General features: G+C 38.8%; 1 protein-coding gene across 6 annotated transcripts in view; it reads left to right on the forward strand.

Annotated features, from left to right (window-relative positions):
- The window catches only part of DOCK10 (dedicator of cytokinesis 10), a 188,941-nt gene that overhangs the window by 102,180 nt on the left and 68,429 nt on the right, over window positions 1–18,332 (forward strand). For all 6 annotated transcript variants that reach the window (XM_045559091.1, XM_045559096.1, XM_045559095.1 and 3 more), the window contains exons 12-19: window positions 1,856–2,077; window positions 2,271–2,393; window positions 3,629–3,711; window positions 8,977–9,099; window positions 12,168–12,247; window positions 14,552–14,739; window positions 15,237–15,302; window positions 17,019–17,111. In XM_045559091.1, coding sequence (XP_045415047.1) covers window positions 1,856–2,077; window positions 2,271–2,393; window positions 3,629–3,711; window positions 8,977–9,099; window positions 12,168–12,247; window positions 14,552–14,739; window positions 15,237–15,302; window positions 17,019–17,111 — 978 coding nt within the window. The remainder of the gene's footprint in view (window positions 1–1,855; window positions 2,078–2,270; window positions 2,394–3,628; window positions 3,712–8,976; window positions 9,100–12,167; window positions 12,248–14,551; window positions 14,740–15,236; window positions 15,303–17,018; window positions 17,112–18,332) is intronic.

Here is an 18,332-nt window from a genome sequence, read left to right on the forward strand (position 1 = left end):
TTGTATCTTTATCCCCAGTATCAGCGAATGACATGATCATCCATTTTGTTTCCTGTATCCCCAAACCTGGGAATTTTCTTTATGCTCCTGTGCACTTCTTTCCCCAATCAACCAATAAACACACATGCAAACGATTTCCAAGCCCATTGGTTGTATTTCATGTTCTCAAATGCATCTCCCGCAAACACCTCCTAATGAATTTTTTGCCTCCACTCTGATCCCACTCCAGTGTTCTTTTCCGGTGCTTTTTCATGTCCATATGTCTTCACACATGTCATTCACTGTACCTAGAAGTCCCTTAGAACTAGTGCTTTGCCTAATTCCTACTTAGGTGGCATGTCCTTGGAACTAAAAAATCACCATTGGTAGTCATCATGGTGGTAGTTGATTCCAATGGGAGTTATCAGTGGAGGTTAAGACTTAGAGGTTGGGTTTGATGAGTAGCAAGGCATGGGGGTAATCTTGAAATATATTTCCACAAATATTAATCCATTCCTAAAGGGCAAATGGTAACCTCATAATGGAGAAAATTGGCAGGTACCAACATGACCAAGGTTAATGTCACAGGTGCCAGGAGAGCTGACGCTGTGCTCTTGATACAGTGAAGTGTGAAATCAAGCATTGCTCTGGGGTATTACTGCCATAAAGGCAAGACCTGAATCTGGCCATAAGGAAATATATAAAAAGCCCAGGTTAAAGGTCATCCTTTAGAATGTATGTCCTGTACTCTTTAAACTATCAAGAACATGAAAGAGAGAGAAAAACTGAGGAATGGTTCAGATTAAAGTAAACTGAAGAGAAATGGCATCAAAATGCAACACGTGGTCATAGATGAGATTCTGGACCAGAAAGAGAAAAAAGAGACAATGTAAAGTCAATTGGCAGCATTGAAAGGGGCATATGAGTGGACAGTGGTTTTAGAGCAACACTGCTGTCCTGACTTGGATGGCTGCACGGTGATTAGGCAGGGGAGTGTCCTCACTGGGGGGAATACCCGCTGGAGCATTTAGCAGTGGAATACTATTGGAAATTTGCTCTCAAAAGATTCAGACTAGTTATAATAGGGGTGTGTATGTGAGAGAGAGAGAGAGAAAAATTAACACTTGGAGAATCTTGACAAGGGGAAAATTAGAGTATTTTTTGCACCACACTTGTACTCCTCCTGTCAGTTCAAAAAGATTTCAAAATTTGGGAAAAAAATAGTTAATATCAGTTTTGTTTTTTAAAAATGCTCAACTAAGATATCAATTCCTCTTTGAAAACTTCCTGCCTTCTCTGCCAACAGACCCCCTCACAACCTGATGCTCACCTATTTGTCACACTGTGTTTTAATGTGTATCTTGCGCACTAATGTATTGCAAGTGCTTTAGAACAGTGGCAAACACATAGTAAACGCTCAATAAATGTTAGCTATTATTATTATTCTATCACACTCTGATAAAAAATTGAGAAGTGGTTAGGTGGTTAGACTAGTGAAGTTCATCCTCAGTGCCATCTAGAAACTTCTAGGATTTCATTACAGATATCGAGGGGTCTGGGGAGACTAAGGTGGCAGATATTTTCTGAGGGTGTAGGGGAAATCACTGGAAGGATTTGTAAGGCCAAACCATCCATGTAGTACAACATATGGAAGAGACTACTTGGCAGGGAAACTAGAGTGAAGAAACCAGTGAAATACAGTACTGGGATCCAAGGCACCTGCTGAAGGAAAAGGTTCCAGGTAGTTCTCAGAGTCAAAGGGAGCTTGTTTTCTGCATTTATTTTATCTACTGCTTTGTTAAATGGCATCCTAAAGACGCTGTTGCACTGGTAATGATTTTATGTCAAAAACATCTGTTCTTTCTTTTTCATGCAGATTGAGCCTTTTTTTGTGAGTGTGGCACTTTATGACCTCAGAGACAGCAGAAAGATTTCTGCCGATTTTCACGTGGATCTAAATCACACTGCGGTGAGACAGATGCTCTCAGGGGCTCCCGTGGCTTTGGAAAATGGCAACATCGACACTGTCACTCCACGACAATCAGAAGAACCTTACGTCAAGGGACTTCCAGAGGAATGGCTAAAATTTCCAAAGCAGGTGGCACTTTTCTTTCCTTCCAATGGGACAGAAAATGCTTGTTCCATTGTTCTTACCAATCGATCACATAAGATGGGCAATTTCCCAAATAAAAATTCCCTTAAAGCTGTCCTTTTTAAAAAAAAATGTAGCATTTTGCAAATGTCTTCAGCGTGGTGTCTTAGATCTCACGAGCTGCTTTCTCTGTGCATAGGCTGTATTTTCTGTAAGCAATCCACATTCCGAAATTGTTTTGGTGGCCAAAATTGAAAAAGTCCTGATGGGAAACATTGCAAGTGGTGCTGAACCTTATATTAAGAACCCAGATTCCAACAAGGTAATGCATAAACTTTCTTATAAATAGCTTCATTTGCTTTCAAGAAATGGAGTCACACTACCTTGCTGAGTTATGAAGTTTAATAAATGTATGTCTTGAAATATTCACTTATTAGTGAAATGAATATCCACCGGGAAATTTTTCAAGTATATCTTTTTGATTTACATTTCGTTTGACCCAGCAATTTCTGACTTCTGAGAATCTATTGGTAGAAATAAATTTAAATGTGGAAAAAAGCTTTAACCCCAGGATCAAAGTATTCATGATACTGAAAAGTTTGGAATAATCTGAGTGAAAGTGAGTGAATAGTTTACTAAGACATCAGCACTGCTGATGATGAGCTAAGTGAAAAAGTAAGATAGGTAATTGTACATCAAATTATAGTAGCACCTAAATGAAGAAAGAAAGAGGAAAGGGAATACTATAAGTGCTTTGAATGGTGGAACTACAGGTAACATATTTCTACTTTCTTCTTTTCTATTAATATTATATTTTCTTTAATAATCAAATGTTGCTATTTAATCAAAAATAAATATAAAAAGTCTATATTTTTCTGGTCAAGGGACTATATTGGGGAAATAACTCATAAGAATTGCATTTAAGCATGTGACGGTTTAGGGCAGAGTTTAACATACTTATGAGGCTCCTTTAACTCGGGATTTGGCAAACTACAGTGTGTAGGCCAAATCCAGCCTGCCAGCTGTTTTTGTAAATAAAGTTTTATTGAAACACAGTTACACTGGTTCATTTATGGATTGTATATGGCTGCTTTCCTGCTATAGCAACAGAGTTGAAAAGTTGTAAGAGAGACCATATGGCTCACAAAGCGCAATATATTTACTATGCGACCCTTTACAGAACAAATCTGCTGGCCTCTATCGTAAGGGATAAAAGAGGATATAATATAGACTGTGGATGTAAATGTGATAACACTTTTTGTTAAAGATTTTAAGGTCTTTTAAGGCAAAAAAGAAAAGGAAAAATGTTGATATTCCAAGATAAGTATATTTTGACATTTGGAATTTCCAAACTAAAAAGAAAGAAAAATGTTATACAAGAGTTTGAACACAGAAGATATCATTTGGCTCTTTATAAGGTGCAATCCGCGGGCCAGTAAGGCAGGCTTTCTCTGAGTTTCAATATAAAATAATACAAGAAAGTATTTGGTTTTACTTTATAGGTACAGATGATAAAGTGCTATTCTAAACAATATTTTTATTTATTTTTTTCTTTAGTATGCACAGAAGATCCTAAAATCCAACAGGCAGTTCTGTAGCAAATTGGGGAAATATCGCATGCCATTCGCTTGGGCAGTGAGGTAGGTTGACAATTGCAACCAACAGACTAGAAATACATGTATAGTCGGCATTGGAAGCTTTAGTTTTGAACACTTCTATGTTACCTATTATTTTTAATGGACCCACGTGTGGAAGAATGCTAATGTGGTCATCTTCGTGAACATCTCAAGCTCCCCAGAGACATATGTTTCACAAGACAGTTTAGCAAGATAACTTATAATAGAGGTCAGTGACATGTGTACAGTGTGTGAATGACCAGGTATACCACGTGGCTCTTGGTAGATATCAAAACAAAGTCATAACTTGTTTATTATGCATAGCTGGCTTAACAAAACTTTGACGGTATGTCAGTCCTGAGAGTCTGGTGTGCATAAACTTCAGATGGATGCACTGTGATTTCTTATGCAGCTGCATGTTTTCATTTAGGCATCGAGCTCACGCCTATATATGGACGTCCAAATGAAACCATCAAACTGATCATTTAAACTCTCTTTGATTTCATTACTGATTAGCATAGCCAAATTTATCAGTACCAGTTGACTCTCTGATAGAAATGCTGACTTCTGTGGACACTGGTGGTGGCATCATTCATCTGGACATATAACCTCTGCATAAAGAGCAAGAATTCCTTTTCAGATCTGTTCAATCATCAATTACTATTGTCCTCCTCAATCCCTTTACATCTCTATTAATATAATCATTTCTTAAAGGAGGAAGAACCTGGCACAGACTCCTAAGGAAAAAAAGTCAACAATGTACAAACTGAATGAACGAAAAGAGGTTAGAGCTACAAAATAAAACAGCCTAGCAAGCATTCATTGAATTTTAGTAACACTATCCCAATGGCAGGAAATTAAAATTCAGAAAGAAGGGAGAACCTGTTAGTTATGCCATTTTTAGGTCTCACAGTTTCCAGTGATAAGTATATCCGGAGTAAACTCACTGGTATTTGTCATTTAAAGTTGGGGACAGGTCGGCGCAGGGAGGAGAAATGTGGATGTTTGGGCAGCAGTAAACCAAGACAGACTCGTACAGTCCACAGGAATCAGTTTGCCCTAAGGAAGCCTTATCGCAGGGGAGGAGGAGCCCAGGCCCAGGAGTCTGATAAACCTAGTCCAGATCAGGCCCCCACTTAGTGTGACTTTGAACAAGTTTCTACTCCAAGTCCCAGGGTTCCCATCTATAAAATGGAGCTGACAAAACCTGCCCCTGGACAGCATGTCAAATACAATCTCAGATGCAAAAGCATTTGGCATAAGGTAGATCATGAATATCACTCTGTCTCCCTTTTTCTATCTTTTCCTACAGGGACAATTAATGCCAGGGCATTCTGTATGAAATAGATGCTAGTTAGATATACTAAACCCTTTTTGATGAATTTAATTGTTTTTATTTCTCATAAGCTTCAAGAGAAAAGATAACTACTTATAGTTCACTGATTAAACATTTTCATATTATGACGCATTCTCAGTTCCCTCCAGAAACCCTCTTGGGGCAAGTCAAGTCCCAATGTGTCTTGGCAAAAGTGAAATATTCCAATGTAGCAAAATTACAACGGTACACACATTTTCTCTTTAAGGATCCAGCATTGTTCTGAGATTTTAGAAGCAGGCACTTTAGAGCCAGCCAGGAAGTATCAACTCAATCCTTTACTAGCCAAGTGAACTTAGGCAGGTTACTTATAATTTTTTTTTTTTTTTTTGAGACAGAGTCTCACTCTGTTGCCCAGGCTAGAGTGAGTGCTGTGGCATCATCCTAGCTCACAGCAACCTCAAACTCCTGGGCTCAAGCGATCCTCCTGCCTCAGCCTCCCAAGTAGCTGAGACTACAGGCATGCGCCACCATGCCCGGCTAATTTTTTCTATATATATATATATGTTTTCAGCTGTCCGTATAATTTCTTTCTATTTTTAGTAGAGACGGGGTCTCGCTCTTGCTCAGGCCGGTCTCGAACTCCTGAGCTCAAACAATCCGCCCGCCTCGGCCTCCCAGAGTGCTAGGATTACAGGCGTGAGCCACCGTGCCCGGCCACTTATAATATCTTTACTGCTGTTTTTTTAAATCTACAAAAGAGGCATAATAATATTTAATTTACTATTGCAGGGATTACTGAGCACAGATATGTACCCAATAAAAGATTGCTATTATTAGAAGGCATTTTTCTAAAGTTATTAGTACTAAAAGTCATTTGTAGAGATCATATTCACGTCAACAAGTCCCCTTTTCTAGTAAATTTGGGGCAGTGAAGAATAATGTGGAGGAAAAAAAGTAAAAGAATCACCCATTATTCAAAGAACTTGAGAAGTTAGCAGAAGTGACAATCCTACTTTGAAGTTGTCCAGTAAAATATGCTGGAAGAAAGACAGATAAAGTTTCTAGGGAAGCTGACAATATTGCCAATTATTGAAGTAATCATTCCTAGGATAGGACAGCCAAAGACACCACAAGCTCATGCTGTGTTAATGCCAATTAGTGGTTTGATTGTAGGGTAGGAAGCAGTACATGCCACCAATTTGTGTATATACCTATATGATTCATGGTACCTAAATTTCTCTGGCAACTGAGAAAAATGGTTAGCAGTACACTTCTAAAGATTTCATGTTAGATCACTTGGATTATCTAACCACAAAAAAGTACAAAATCCAGCCAAACAAGATTTTAGTTTCCCCTTCACAGTGTGGAAACCGCTTCAAATAAATGTGGCAGCGTCAGAGGCAGGCTAGCTGTTACTCGACATCATTACCAGCTTCCTGACATATTTCAATACCTTATTGATACTGCTGACCACGTGGCTACTTTTCCTTACTATTAGACTTTGGAGATTGCAGTTTGTTTCTCAGTGTAGCTTTCAGCGTGCTCTAAAACGTTTTGGCCCTTACAGTCAATGGCCATTAAAAGAGTAGAATTGACAATTTCATTTATGACCAGATTTTTGTCCAGATCTAATCATCCCACCCACTGCAGTGCTCACCACTGTGAGCAATGTTTTATTTGAAATTAATTTGATGTTCTCATATTTGGTGCCAGCTGTAGTGCCGTTTTACAATGAAAAGGTTATCCTTGCGGTAGGAATAGAGAACACATACAAATGACTACATAGGGCATCTTATACTCATTGATTTGGGAGAACGTTGGCCCTTCCAAATGCGTAATGTTGAAAATGGAGCTCTTTCCATGCATATCACCCCAGAATCACATGGGACTAAATCCATGCCAGGACCCTTTAGTGATTTCTTTCACTCTTGTCTCATTTGACATTCTAAATGGACAATCACACAACACTGAATTTTTCTTTAAAATTAAACAAGACTGAAATAAATATTTTATTCTCATATCTCTACATTTAGAGAAGATGTGCAATGCTGCTATGAGCTAAGGTTCCCGTGCTGACAGCAACATCCCCAGCAAATGGTTGTTCAACCTCCGTTTGAATCCTTCCAGTGACAAAAACCCAAGTGACATCCCACAGGGCTTCCTTCTGTCTTTTTCGAGCTCTAATGATTACATAATTCATTCCATAAAATAATCTTAAACTGCCTAACAACCACTTTTATGTTTTGTCTTCCATAGCCGTGAAAAAATACGTCTAATTCATTCTGTCCATCGTGGCTGTTCATGCTGCCTGTGAGCAAAGCTATCAGGGACACCTAAGTTTTTCCTTCAGCCAAGAAAACAAGGAACAGACTCATTTACACAGATGGTTTTGAGATGGCTGGGACATAATTCATGATTCCTCCGATCATATCCCAAATATCATGGTGCTGAGACCTCACAGTGTAGTGATCATTGCTCAACTGCAGCAGTTGGAAGTAGGCACAGTGTCCCAGCCATCCCGAAACCATCTGTATAAATGAAGCAGTTCTTTGTTCTCTTGCCAGTTCGTATATTTATTGGGCAACCACAGGTTGTATGGCATTGTGAGCAGAACTTCTCCCGTGGTGCTGTACTCTTCATTCTCTTTGGGATGAATGTCCAATTGCAAGCAAGCAATTTCCATGATGGAGCTTTGAATAGGAACAGAAATGTGTTATACAACTCACATCTCTCAATGTATTTCAAGTCACTGGTTAATTAAAAAGCTATTGCTCAAGTTCAGTTTAACGTCTTCTCATGTTGAGGAATACATCATATTGGTTTCAACATCTCACACACTCAAACAAAAGCCCTGTATAATATTTAAATAAAAATAATTTTCAAGTTCAATATTTTCATTGAGTCTCCCCAGTATTATTTGACAGAGGGCCTTTTTACCTTCCCTCAGTCACTACTTAGCAGAGAAAAGTGAGGAGACATGTGGAAAGAGTCTAAAAATATTCTGATAAATTCCTGGCCTGTTTTCTATATTTTACAGCAAAGCTCTACGATCTGTTATCCATTTAAATGGCCATTTCAGCCTGTGTATTCAATTCTTTGGTTAACTTAAAGAGTGATAAAATATTCTAGTTAAGGCCTTTAAGTTAGAAGAAGAAAGAATTCAACATTTCTCTAACATTGAAGAAAAAGCAATTATATATGGGTCTAGTTTTTCTTTGACTACATATTGTATGATGAAGCGTGAGGAAGAAAAATCTAATATCTAAGCATGCTATGTATACGAAACCAGTATTACCTGACGTTACTATATTATTTGGACAAAAACGATTTCTATATTTTAACTAAGTCTATATAGTTCCAACACAACAGACCAACAAAGCAAATAAATGGCTCAGATCATAGTGTTCTCCTTATTTAATATAAAAACCTGACTCAGCTGTATTCCATTTTATCTTTGTCTCTGTCCTGAAAGTTATGACATGGGCACATTTATCTCTGTGAAACTGTGTCAAGAGTCTGGCCTTCTATACCCGCATATACAACCTTACCCCTGTCCCACTATTCGTAACTCCTAATAGTGCCACCCAGATAGAAGTGACTCTCTCTCGCCCATGTTCAGGGTGGCTCGAGGAAATAATTAAAAGGAATAACATGTGTTCTTATTCCTCTCCACTGCTCTAATACTCCAAGGTTTTGATATAAGTTACTAAATGTGAGACATCATTAAAAAAATAGTTGTGCTGTGATATGGACTGCTGTCACTTTAGGCACGGAGTTGAAAATAAGAAATTAAAGATGATGAAAATAAAGTGTGTAAATTAAACTTTTGTCTAAGAAGTATTTTTGTCTTTTTATTTCGTAAGTTCCTAGAGTTTCTACCATTGTAAATGAGAAATTTAATTTAGTCACCTTAAAAACACAACTCCATAAACAATATCCAAATATCAACCTGAATAAATATTTTCTTTCAGATCAGTGTTTAAGGACAACCAGGGAAATGTGGACAGAGATTCAAGATTTTCACCACTGTATAGACAAGAAAACAGCAAGATTTCAACTGAGGACCTAATTAAACTAGTATCAGATTATAGAAGGTATGATTTTTTTGGATACTGTTGAACTTAACATAAATCAGCTACATTGATTTCTTATCTCTGCATAAACAATACCTGATTATCTGATTCTCCAATGGCCAAACTTCCCCAGAAAACAGATGCTTTTCAGAGGACTTCACATATGCTCAATGTGCCACAAAAGTAAAATTTGTCAGAATTTTATGGAGGGATTATGAAATGTTAAACTATATCAGTTATCTATTGCTATGTAACAAACCACCCCAAAACTTAGTAGCTAAAAATAACAACACTATTTATTTTACTCCTGCATCCACAATTTGAGCACAACTGAGTGAAGAGAGCTTGTCTCTTCCACACATGGCTGCAGGTTGCAGGAGGCTGGCTGGGGCAGAGGATGTACTTTCAAGACAATTCATCTAATGTCTGGCCAGCTGGTGCTGGCTGTTGGCTAGAAGCTCTGCAAGGGCTATAAACTAGAGATCTTGGTTATTCTCTGTGGGATCCTGTCCCTGAGATACTTTGACTTCCCTATTGCACGGTGGCTGGGTTCTAAGAGTATGAGTCCCAAGGGACAAGAAGTAACCACTGCTGATTTCAGGCTGGGGCCCAGAAACAGTAATAGTGCCGTTTCTGCCATACTGTGCTGCCATGCTGTTGCAGAGCCCGAGATACAGAACCCAGATTTGAAGGAAGGGGACATAGACACCTCTCAGTAGGGGGAATATTAAGGAATTTTAGGACCACACTTATAACTCCACAGAACAATTATATTGCTGTGAATGTAATTAATCATAATAGCTCTGTAATTCAAATACTTTTGGAAAAGGCAGTGGAAATTATTGCTATAAGAAGAAAAATGTAAAAGCCATAACATTTTAAACAAATCACCAAACATCCAACATCTGATGATAAGGTCTTTCATTCAAGCTACTTACTATCTTAAACAGTTAACTCACTAATACACACAGTATTCTTGTACCTTTTGCCCTTTCCTAAATATTATCTCTCGGCCTCTCCCATCTAAAAATCAACAATCTCCTACCAATTAATTTGTTTATTCAAAATGAAAATAATATATTCTGAAGCAAGCATGATTAATATTTTTGTAGCTTCTGTAGAGGATATGTTTCTATTTGACCAGAAGGAAAGTTTTCCCAATGTTTGTTTTTTTTCTGGAAAAAATATAAACTCTAAAGAGCAAAATAAAGGTGAGAAGTAAAATCTTGGAAAAGTCCCTGAACAAATCTGACTTCTTTTGTCATCCTATAAGAGTACTCCTTACATGGGGAGAGCTTCCCACCCCCTAAGGTAATCAAACATCCTGGCCAAACTCATACCATAGGCTTCAAAAGGCTATGCCAGCCACTAGATGCAAACTAAGAGTGCTTTTTCCTTTTTACCTTTTGGCCAGTGTACTGAATCATGAAAATTTGTCATGCTGAGCAGAAGAGAATAGGAAAAAGGTTTTGGGGTGATCTTATATACATAGTAGAAAAACAAACTCTCACAAAACCCATGTTATTAGTGAATAACAAAAAAAAATTAATACTATGGCAATTAAGGGGTACCTAGAATACACATTGCAATGCTGACATTAAATTATTCCATGGAAGCCTCACACCTTAGAACGTTTATTCTCAATGATATCCTGACAAATGTTTAACAACCAGCTCCCAGGGAAAAAACTGATTTGTATTGATGGCCAATTTCTATGGTGTAAATTCTCCTACCATTGCTGATTTCAAGCTAACAATGGGGCTTCACTGAACATGGAGTTAGGAAGAGATGTGCACCTTTCATAGCATTTCCACCATATGGTTAGATGGTTAGATGTACGTAACCTTGAGAGCACAGATACTCTTACCATGTAGTAAAATAATTAGAAACTGGTGAATACTGAGTACTTATTACCTTTGCGTTTAATATAATTTGTTGAATAGTAAGTGTACATTATTTTATTTTTAATAATGGCTTTTTTTAATGACTGTCAGGCAAAATTTCTGAAAATTTAACAATCAGCTCTCACAAGCTGAGAAGAGTTGGCTCTGATACACCACTGGAATAATTCTACCTTTCGAAGTAGATCTCCTGGGAGGGATAACACTTGAAACTTATCAGCAGCTTCCATGTTACCATAAAGGAAGACTGGAGAGAGGTTTTAGCAGAGAGGGAGGGAAGGAACTGCAAGGACTCCAGAGTCAGGGAGTGAATGTGAGTTGGAGATAGGTGGGGAAGGAGTGTCTGCACACATCACAAGGGTGGGAGAGGGCAGAAGGAACAGGAATTAGGGAAAGGCTCCCTGTCCTCCTTTTTGTTGGCAAAGAGGAAAAATATAGACTGTTCACTTAGCACTTGTAGTGAAGACAAACCTTGCTTTCAAGATGGATAAAAGACTTAAATATAAGGCGTGAAACCATAAGAATCCTAGAAGAAAATGTAGGAAAAAAATTCTAGACATCAGCCTAGGCAAAGAATTTATGACTAAGACCCCAAGGGCAATTACAGCAGCAACAAAAATAAATACATGGGACTTGATTAAATTAAAAAGCTTCTGCACAGCTAAGGAAATAATCAACAGAACGAATAGACAACCTACAAAATGGGAGAAAATATTTACAATGTACACATCTGATAAAGGCCTTTCAAAACTTTTTAAAACTCATCATGAAGTTGCCTCCTTAGTGCAGTCGGCAGTGCAGTCTCATAAAACTCTTCATGAGGATGAGTCACTTAAACCGGTTCAAGTACTATTACCTTTTGTTAACAAAAACTGTATAATTTAGTGTTGTACTTTTTTGATCATTTGTGTGTTATCTGATGTAGAAGAAAATAAATTTAAAATATTTTTCAGAATATCTATAACTTGCCCTCCCCCAATTTTCACTTGTATTTGCAATATCACATAAATTTTGAGTTTTAAAATTAAACTAGCTAAATGAAATAATTCACAAGATTATTTGAGGTCTGTAGTTTACACAGATCAAAGCTCAGGATTATAGTTGACTGATTTTTTTCTTGAAAACTAGAATAATACTGTGTATGTGTGTGTGTGTGTGTGTGTGTTTCTGTGCTGGATACTCTTACAGGGCTGATAGAATAAGCAAAATGCAGACCATCCCCGGAAGCCTGGATATCGCTGTTGACAACGTTCCTTTGGAGCTTGCAAGTATGATGATGATGTCATGGTTTGGGTGTAGAGTTTTGAGGATTTCATGGGTTTTTTGGTTGATTTGGTTGGTTGGTTACAAGGTTTGGGGGCTTTTGTTGTTGTTATTGTTTTCTCCAAAGTTGAGATAAGTGAAATTCATGATGCTATAAAAATTTGGGGCTTCTTATTTCTCCATTAAGACAAACAATGAGTATTGCAGGTCAAGAACTATATTCAGGGTAGCCTAACATTTAGCTGGCATGCACCATGCATCCAGCAAGCTATTAAATCATATCACTCAATCCTTAAAACCCTGGAGGGTTGCAAATGAGGAAAGCCAGGTGCAGATAAATTAATAAATTAATAACTCACAATGGGAGAATTTATGTTCTATCCAGTTCCTCTGACTCAAAATATAGGCTGGTTCTGCCAAACTGTCCTGCCAAAGGCTTACTCTGAACACCATGTGTAGCCACTCAAGTGGCCATGATATGATTATAAGTAAAATATTGTTAGATTGTATTATTACACAGAGAACATTTATTCTTTTCAGAATATGGTCAAATGTCTTGTTTATGTCAGTGAAAATTTGAATTGCAGAAGAAGCTTTTTATTATTAATAACTTTATAAATCAGAGTTTCAGAATTTAATTCCTTTTTTTTTTTTTTTTGAGGCAGGGCCTTGCTCTGCTGCTTGGGCTAGAGTGCAGTGGCATCATCATAGCTCACAGCAACCTCAAACTCTTGGGCTCAAGTGATCCTCCTGCCTCAGCTTCCCGAGTAGCTGGGGCTACAGGCACACACCACTTTGCCTGGCTAATTTTTCTATTTTTTGTAGAGACAGGGACTTGCTATGCTGCTCAGACTGGTCTAAAACTCTTGGCCTCAAACAATCCTCCCACCTTAGCTTCCCAGAGTGTTGGGATTAGTCATGAGCCACCACAGCTGAGAATTTAATTCTTAAGTGGTGACATTCGTTTGTTTTGTTACTTCTGATTGTGCCTTTTAGTGACTTTCTCAGTGATGCAAAAAATGAATAAAGGCATCCTATAAAGAACTACAAACAGGGAGAGGATTATTGCCACAGGACATTTTGATTGCCATTGCACTATTAAGTTTTCCATTCTTACCATTTTCCATAAATCATTTTAGTATAAAATATAATGAGCATTCTAACTTAATCTGTGGCTCCATATTATTTTATATGGATTTGTATGAAAAAGCAGAGAATAAACTAAGCTATTTCCTCTCCCTGATTTGAAGAACATGGCTTTTATCACCTGTGAAAAGGAAAAGCAACAAATGAGAAAGCTAAATATTCTCTTTAAAAGATGAAAAAATTGTAGGACATTGGAGAAATCTGAACATATAACAAAAATATTGTAATTGGCTTTTGGAAGAAAAACATACATAGCGAATCATTTTGCTTTTTAGAACCCAGGAAGATTCTCGGTGGGGTGAGAAGGGTAGAAGGTCTTACTATCTTTCAGCATCACACCTTCAGCCTTCAAACTAATTAGTGGCAAAACTTTATTAATTCCTAAGGGTCTTTTCTTTCTATCTTCTTAGACTGGTCCTACAAAGTTAGATTTTAAAAGGTTATTAAAAGCACCACATGTACTCACCATCAAATTGGTTTCACTGATCAACACCTAAGTGCACATATAGGAATAACATTAATTGGGCGGCACTTGAAGCTCTGACTTGGGGTGGGAGAGGGAGGGAAAAGGGCAATATACATAACCTAAACTTCTGTACCCCCATAATATGCTGAAATAAAATTTTAAAAAAAGATTATTAAAACTGAAGAGAAAAATAAAATGAATTGTATCTAATAAGGCAGAGAGGGCTTCAGGCCCATGCTGTAAAATCATTCTATAGGGAGAGGTTACTATTGATCCATCCAGCACTATTAGTAATACATCCATTGGACAAAGTTTTGTTCTATTATATATCAATATCTGTATTATTTTTATGGCATTATAGCAAAAGTCAGTGGGTTATTTCTTATATCTGGTTAGTAGGTTCAGAGGTTAAATTGCTAATGTTTACTTATTATATGATGTTTCATACAAAAAGAAAATAGTTATGAATCCATCTAAAAGATTTATTAGTTTTTTTGAGACATCTGTTGTGACATTAAATGTGTAGCTTGTGAATCTGCCATGCCCACCTCCTACAAACTTTTCATGCTAGCATAATTTAACATCAGTTGGTATAGGAGTTTTTATCTTGAGTAGATTCATTTTAAAATATGTTAAGTATTGTTCATTTAAAAAGAACCATATTAAATGACAAACTCTTATTTTCTGATTTTTTAAGACTGTGTAACATCGTCCTTTATCCCTGTCAAGCCTTTCAACGTGATGGCTCAACCAGAACCCACAGTGGAGGTGGAAGAATTTGTTTACGACTCATCAAAGTATTGTCGTCCTTACAGAGTATACAAAAATCAAATATACATTTACCCCAAACACCTCAAGTATGACAGCCAGAAATGTTTCAACAAGGTATGATATAAGTTTCTGAGATATCATCTTCTCTCTTCACCACATTTAGACTGTACAAGATGGTTTCTTGAAGGTGCAAAGATAAATTACTATAGGCCAGCACCTTGCAATAGAAAACTATCTGGAGAAAATGCTTAGTAAGGAGCCGTGATAAGTTTCACCTTATGAGTGTGTAAGTATGTCATTTTGTAACATATTAATAATCCTTTCCGAAGTCAGCCCTAAATAATTTTGTTCTGGACCAATTTTTTAGTTTCTTAAGATACTCTAAAAATAGCATGGCTGCTCCCTTTCCGCATGAGCTTTTACTTCCCTTTTAAATGATCTCCCCAGATCCTTCTGCTATTTCAGAACTCTATGGATAATGTCACATGAAGATGTTGGGTATTCTACATTTTGCAGATTTAATTAGAAGCTACTTATTTTAGGCCCTTGGATTATTTTCTGATGTTATTTGATAGGCAATTATAATTCCATTTTTCCTTCTGTAATTTCAGGCACGGAATATAACTGTGTGCATTGAATTCAAAAATTCCGACGAAGAAGGCGCCAAGCCCGTGAAGGTGAGCCAGTCATCCAGGGATATGGCGTAAACGGGGAGGGCGGGTGCATAGATTCTTCCCACCACCGAGGGGCCTTTTATGTGACTGTGGTTAAAAAAAGGAGTAATTTAATACATTTGTTTTAAATTTTCTGAAAAGTACCTGATTTAATAGCCATCGTTAACTAGATCTATGAGAAATACCCGTCTTAGGGGTCTCTTAGGTTTTCATGACTTGGCTAAAAAGGAAACCGTTCTAATGTGAAATAAATGCAAAGAGTCCCCTTTGCATTGCCCTTTTCAGAGATGAGCCTGCCTCTCATCTCCACGTGCTTGATTTGAAACGGCACATCCCAGCCGGCCTTGTGTGGTCTGTGCGGAGGGGCCGCTGCCCGCCGGCCTAAGGCTAGTGCGGGGCGGATGCCAAGTGCCTGCGGAACTGGCAAGCGGCCTGGGGAAGTCAGTCCCGGTTGTTGATCACGTGATTTAATAAGATCAATAAAACTACGAGGTTTGTGTGAACTGTGCCATTTTAACCTATAAAACTGCAACTGGGTGGCATTTTTTAGAGTTCATATTTGATATACAGGATACTGCTTTTATTGTAGGGACTTAAGCAACATAAAGTAACCTATAAAAATAGGAGGGAAAATCATTTTTTAGTGGGCCCGCTGCCAGATCTTAGCAGTTTCAGTGACTCGGAGGAGCGAGACGGTAAAGGACAGATCTGATTCCTAAGGAACCCCCACCGTTCTCTGAGATAATCTCCTAACGCGCTCTGTCGGGTACAAATCGTGTCCTCTAGTTTATGCAACCAAGAAAGCTTGTGGCACTATTCAGAGGAACGGTATTCGATCTGAGTGGCTGAAGGAATCGTGCAGAGCGGAGAGGAGTTCTCCGCAGTAGTCTTGGGCCGCTGTTAGCACGCGCAGGCACCGCAACAGCATTCGCTTCGGGAAAGAAAAGTGAAATGTCATTGTCAAGCAAACAGAGGCAAGGACCGGGTGGCAAACATACCAGGCCTTGCTAGAGCAGTGTTTTCATGAGGCAAATTCTAGAAAAGAAGAACAATCAGGTGTGTAGACCCCCTGCCTCATTGCATTCTGAAACAGCACGCAGAGATATGGCAAGGCCGGATGCCAGACTCCAGAAGAGGGGCCCTGAGCCTTGGGCAAAGGGGCTTTTAAGCTCTGTGACTAGGAAGTGCCATATCACATCCCCTGGCCTGACTGGGGGCTGAGATAGAACAGAAATGTAATGTGCTGGAGCCCAGAACCAGCCCTCTCCCGGCAGCTCAGGCTTCGTGGTGGAAGATGGCATGTCAGGGGCTGGGGTCAGACCAAGCCTTGCCCTTGCCCAGGACCTTAACTCTAGACCAGAGCTGGTTCCACAGGCCCCTTCAGGAAGCCACTCTGCGGGGATCAGTCATAAACAAGTTAGCCCTTATGGTAATCAAAAGTCAGGTAGTGAATTGGTCCAGGTATTCGGCCCTGGTATATGATCTATACGCCAAGTAGAGGCCTTCAGATTTTCTTCAGCACCCCATTGTATAATAAATGCAGGGGGGGTAGGCCAAAGAAGTTCAAGGTTAATTAGATGTCAGCTAAACTTGGCAAGTTATCATAAAGTTCATCACTATCCTGGGATTGGTAACAGAAGAAATGTGGCCTTTTTTTTCTTTCAGTAAGGGATAATTTCAGACACTCATTAATTTTTCGACTCATAACTTTTTACACAGTGTATTTATGGAAAACCTGGAGGGCCCCTCTTCACCTCAGCCGCCTACACAGCAGTTCTACACCATTCCCAGAATCCGGATTTCTCGGATGAGGTAAGGGCCAGCCCTCTGCTGCCCCCAGCAGCTCCTAAGAAAGATAAATGAGTGGTCAGATAACATGTAATGATAAACACTTTCTCTAGACCACACCTGAGACTCACACATGCCTTGGCAAGTATGTACTTACCAAGATTTACACACTACATTAGTTGACAGTTGCTCCACGTGTATGTTGCAAATTTATGTATTTCAGCACAGGACTGACCTTTAAAAATGCACTGTTTTTATTATAGCATCCTTTTCAAGTGAGACTAATTTTTTTCTTTTATTACACTGGTCAGTATAATAAAGATTGTGTTAGAAAGCTTTATGAATCAATGGCAGCATTTCATGTCATAAAGAAAAGAACAAAGAACTAGAGTATGAGCCAAAACTGTTGCTTATAACCTGCATGAACTTGAGTGAGCTTGGGCCCCTCATCTCTAAATGTGACAGGGAGCAAGCTCTGCCCTGGCTGATTCTCAAGCATGTGTGGTAGTAATGCTCACTGGGTGTCAGGCAGGTGAGGGGGGGACGGGTATATTCACACCTCATGGGTGCCGTCCACACTGTCTGGGGGATGGGCACGCTTGTAGCTCTGACTCGGGCAGGGCAAAGGCAATATACATGACCTAAACATTTGTAACCCCGTAATATTCTGAAATTAAAAAAAAAAACACTCCTGCCACATGCCAAGCACCAAGCCACACTCCGCACGCATATCTTCTCACTTAGTCCCCACAGTGGTTCTGAGAAGTAGGTACTATTAGTACCTTCTATTTTATGAATGAGGAAACTGAGGCTCAGACAAGTCAAGTAACTCTGCAGAGGGCACACAAGTAATAAGTGACAGGCAGAAATCAAGCCAGGCCATTGAGTCCAGGGCCTGAAGCTTCACTACTCTGCTATAACACTTACAAAAGTCGTTGAGTCGATGGTAAATTGCTATATACATGCCGGCATCATAAACACTGGAACAAACAGGTTTCCAGGATAAAATTTAATTTCTAACCTTAAAGTGAAGGTCTGAACTAGTGCAACCTGCAGATATGATGCTTAGGATACAAAGTATCACACCTTTTGCATGAGTTTCCTATTGCTGCTGTCACAAATTACCAAACTTTAGTGGCTTAAAACAACGTGCATTTGTTATCTTACAGTCCTGTAGGTCAGAGGCCTGAAATGGGCCTCACGGGGCTGACATCAAGCCATTGGCAGGGCCGCATACCATCAGGA

Source organism: Lemur catta, chromosome 8 (genome assembly GCF_020740605.2).
Source record: "Lemur catta isolate mLemCat1 chromosome 8, mLemCat1.pri, whole genome shotgun sequence".
In the NCBI taxonomy this organism is placed as follows: domain Eukaryota; kingdom Metazoa; phylum Chordata; class Mammalia; order Primates; family Lemuridae; genus Lemur; species Lemur catta.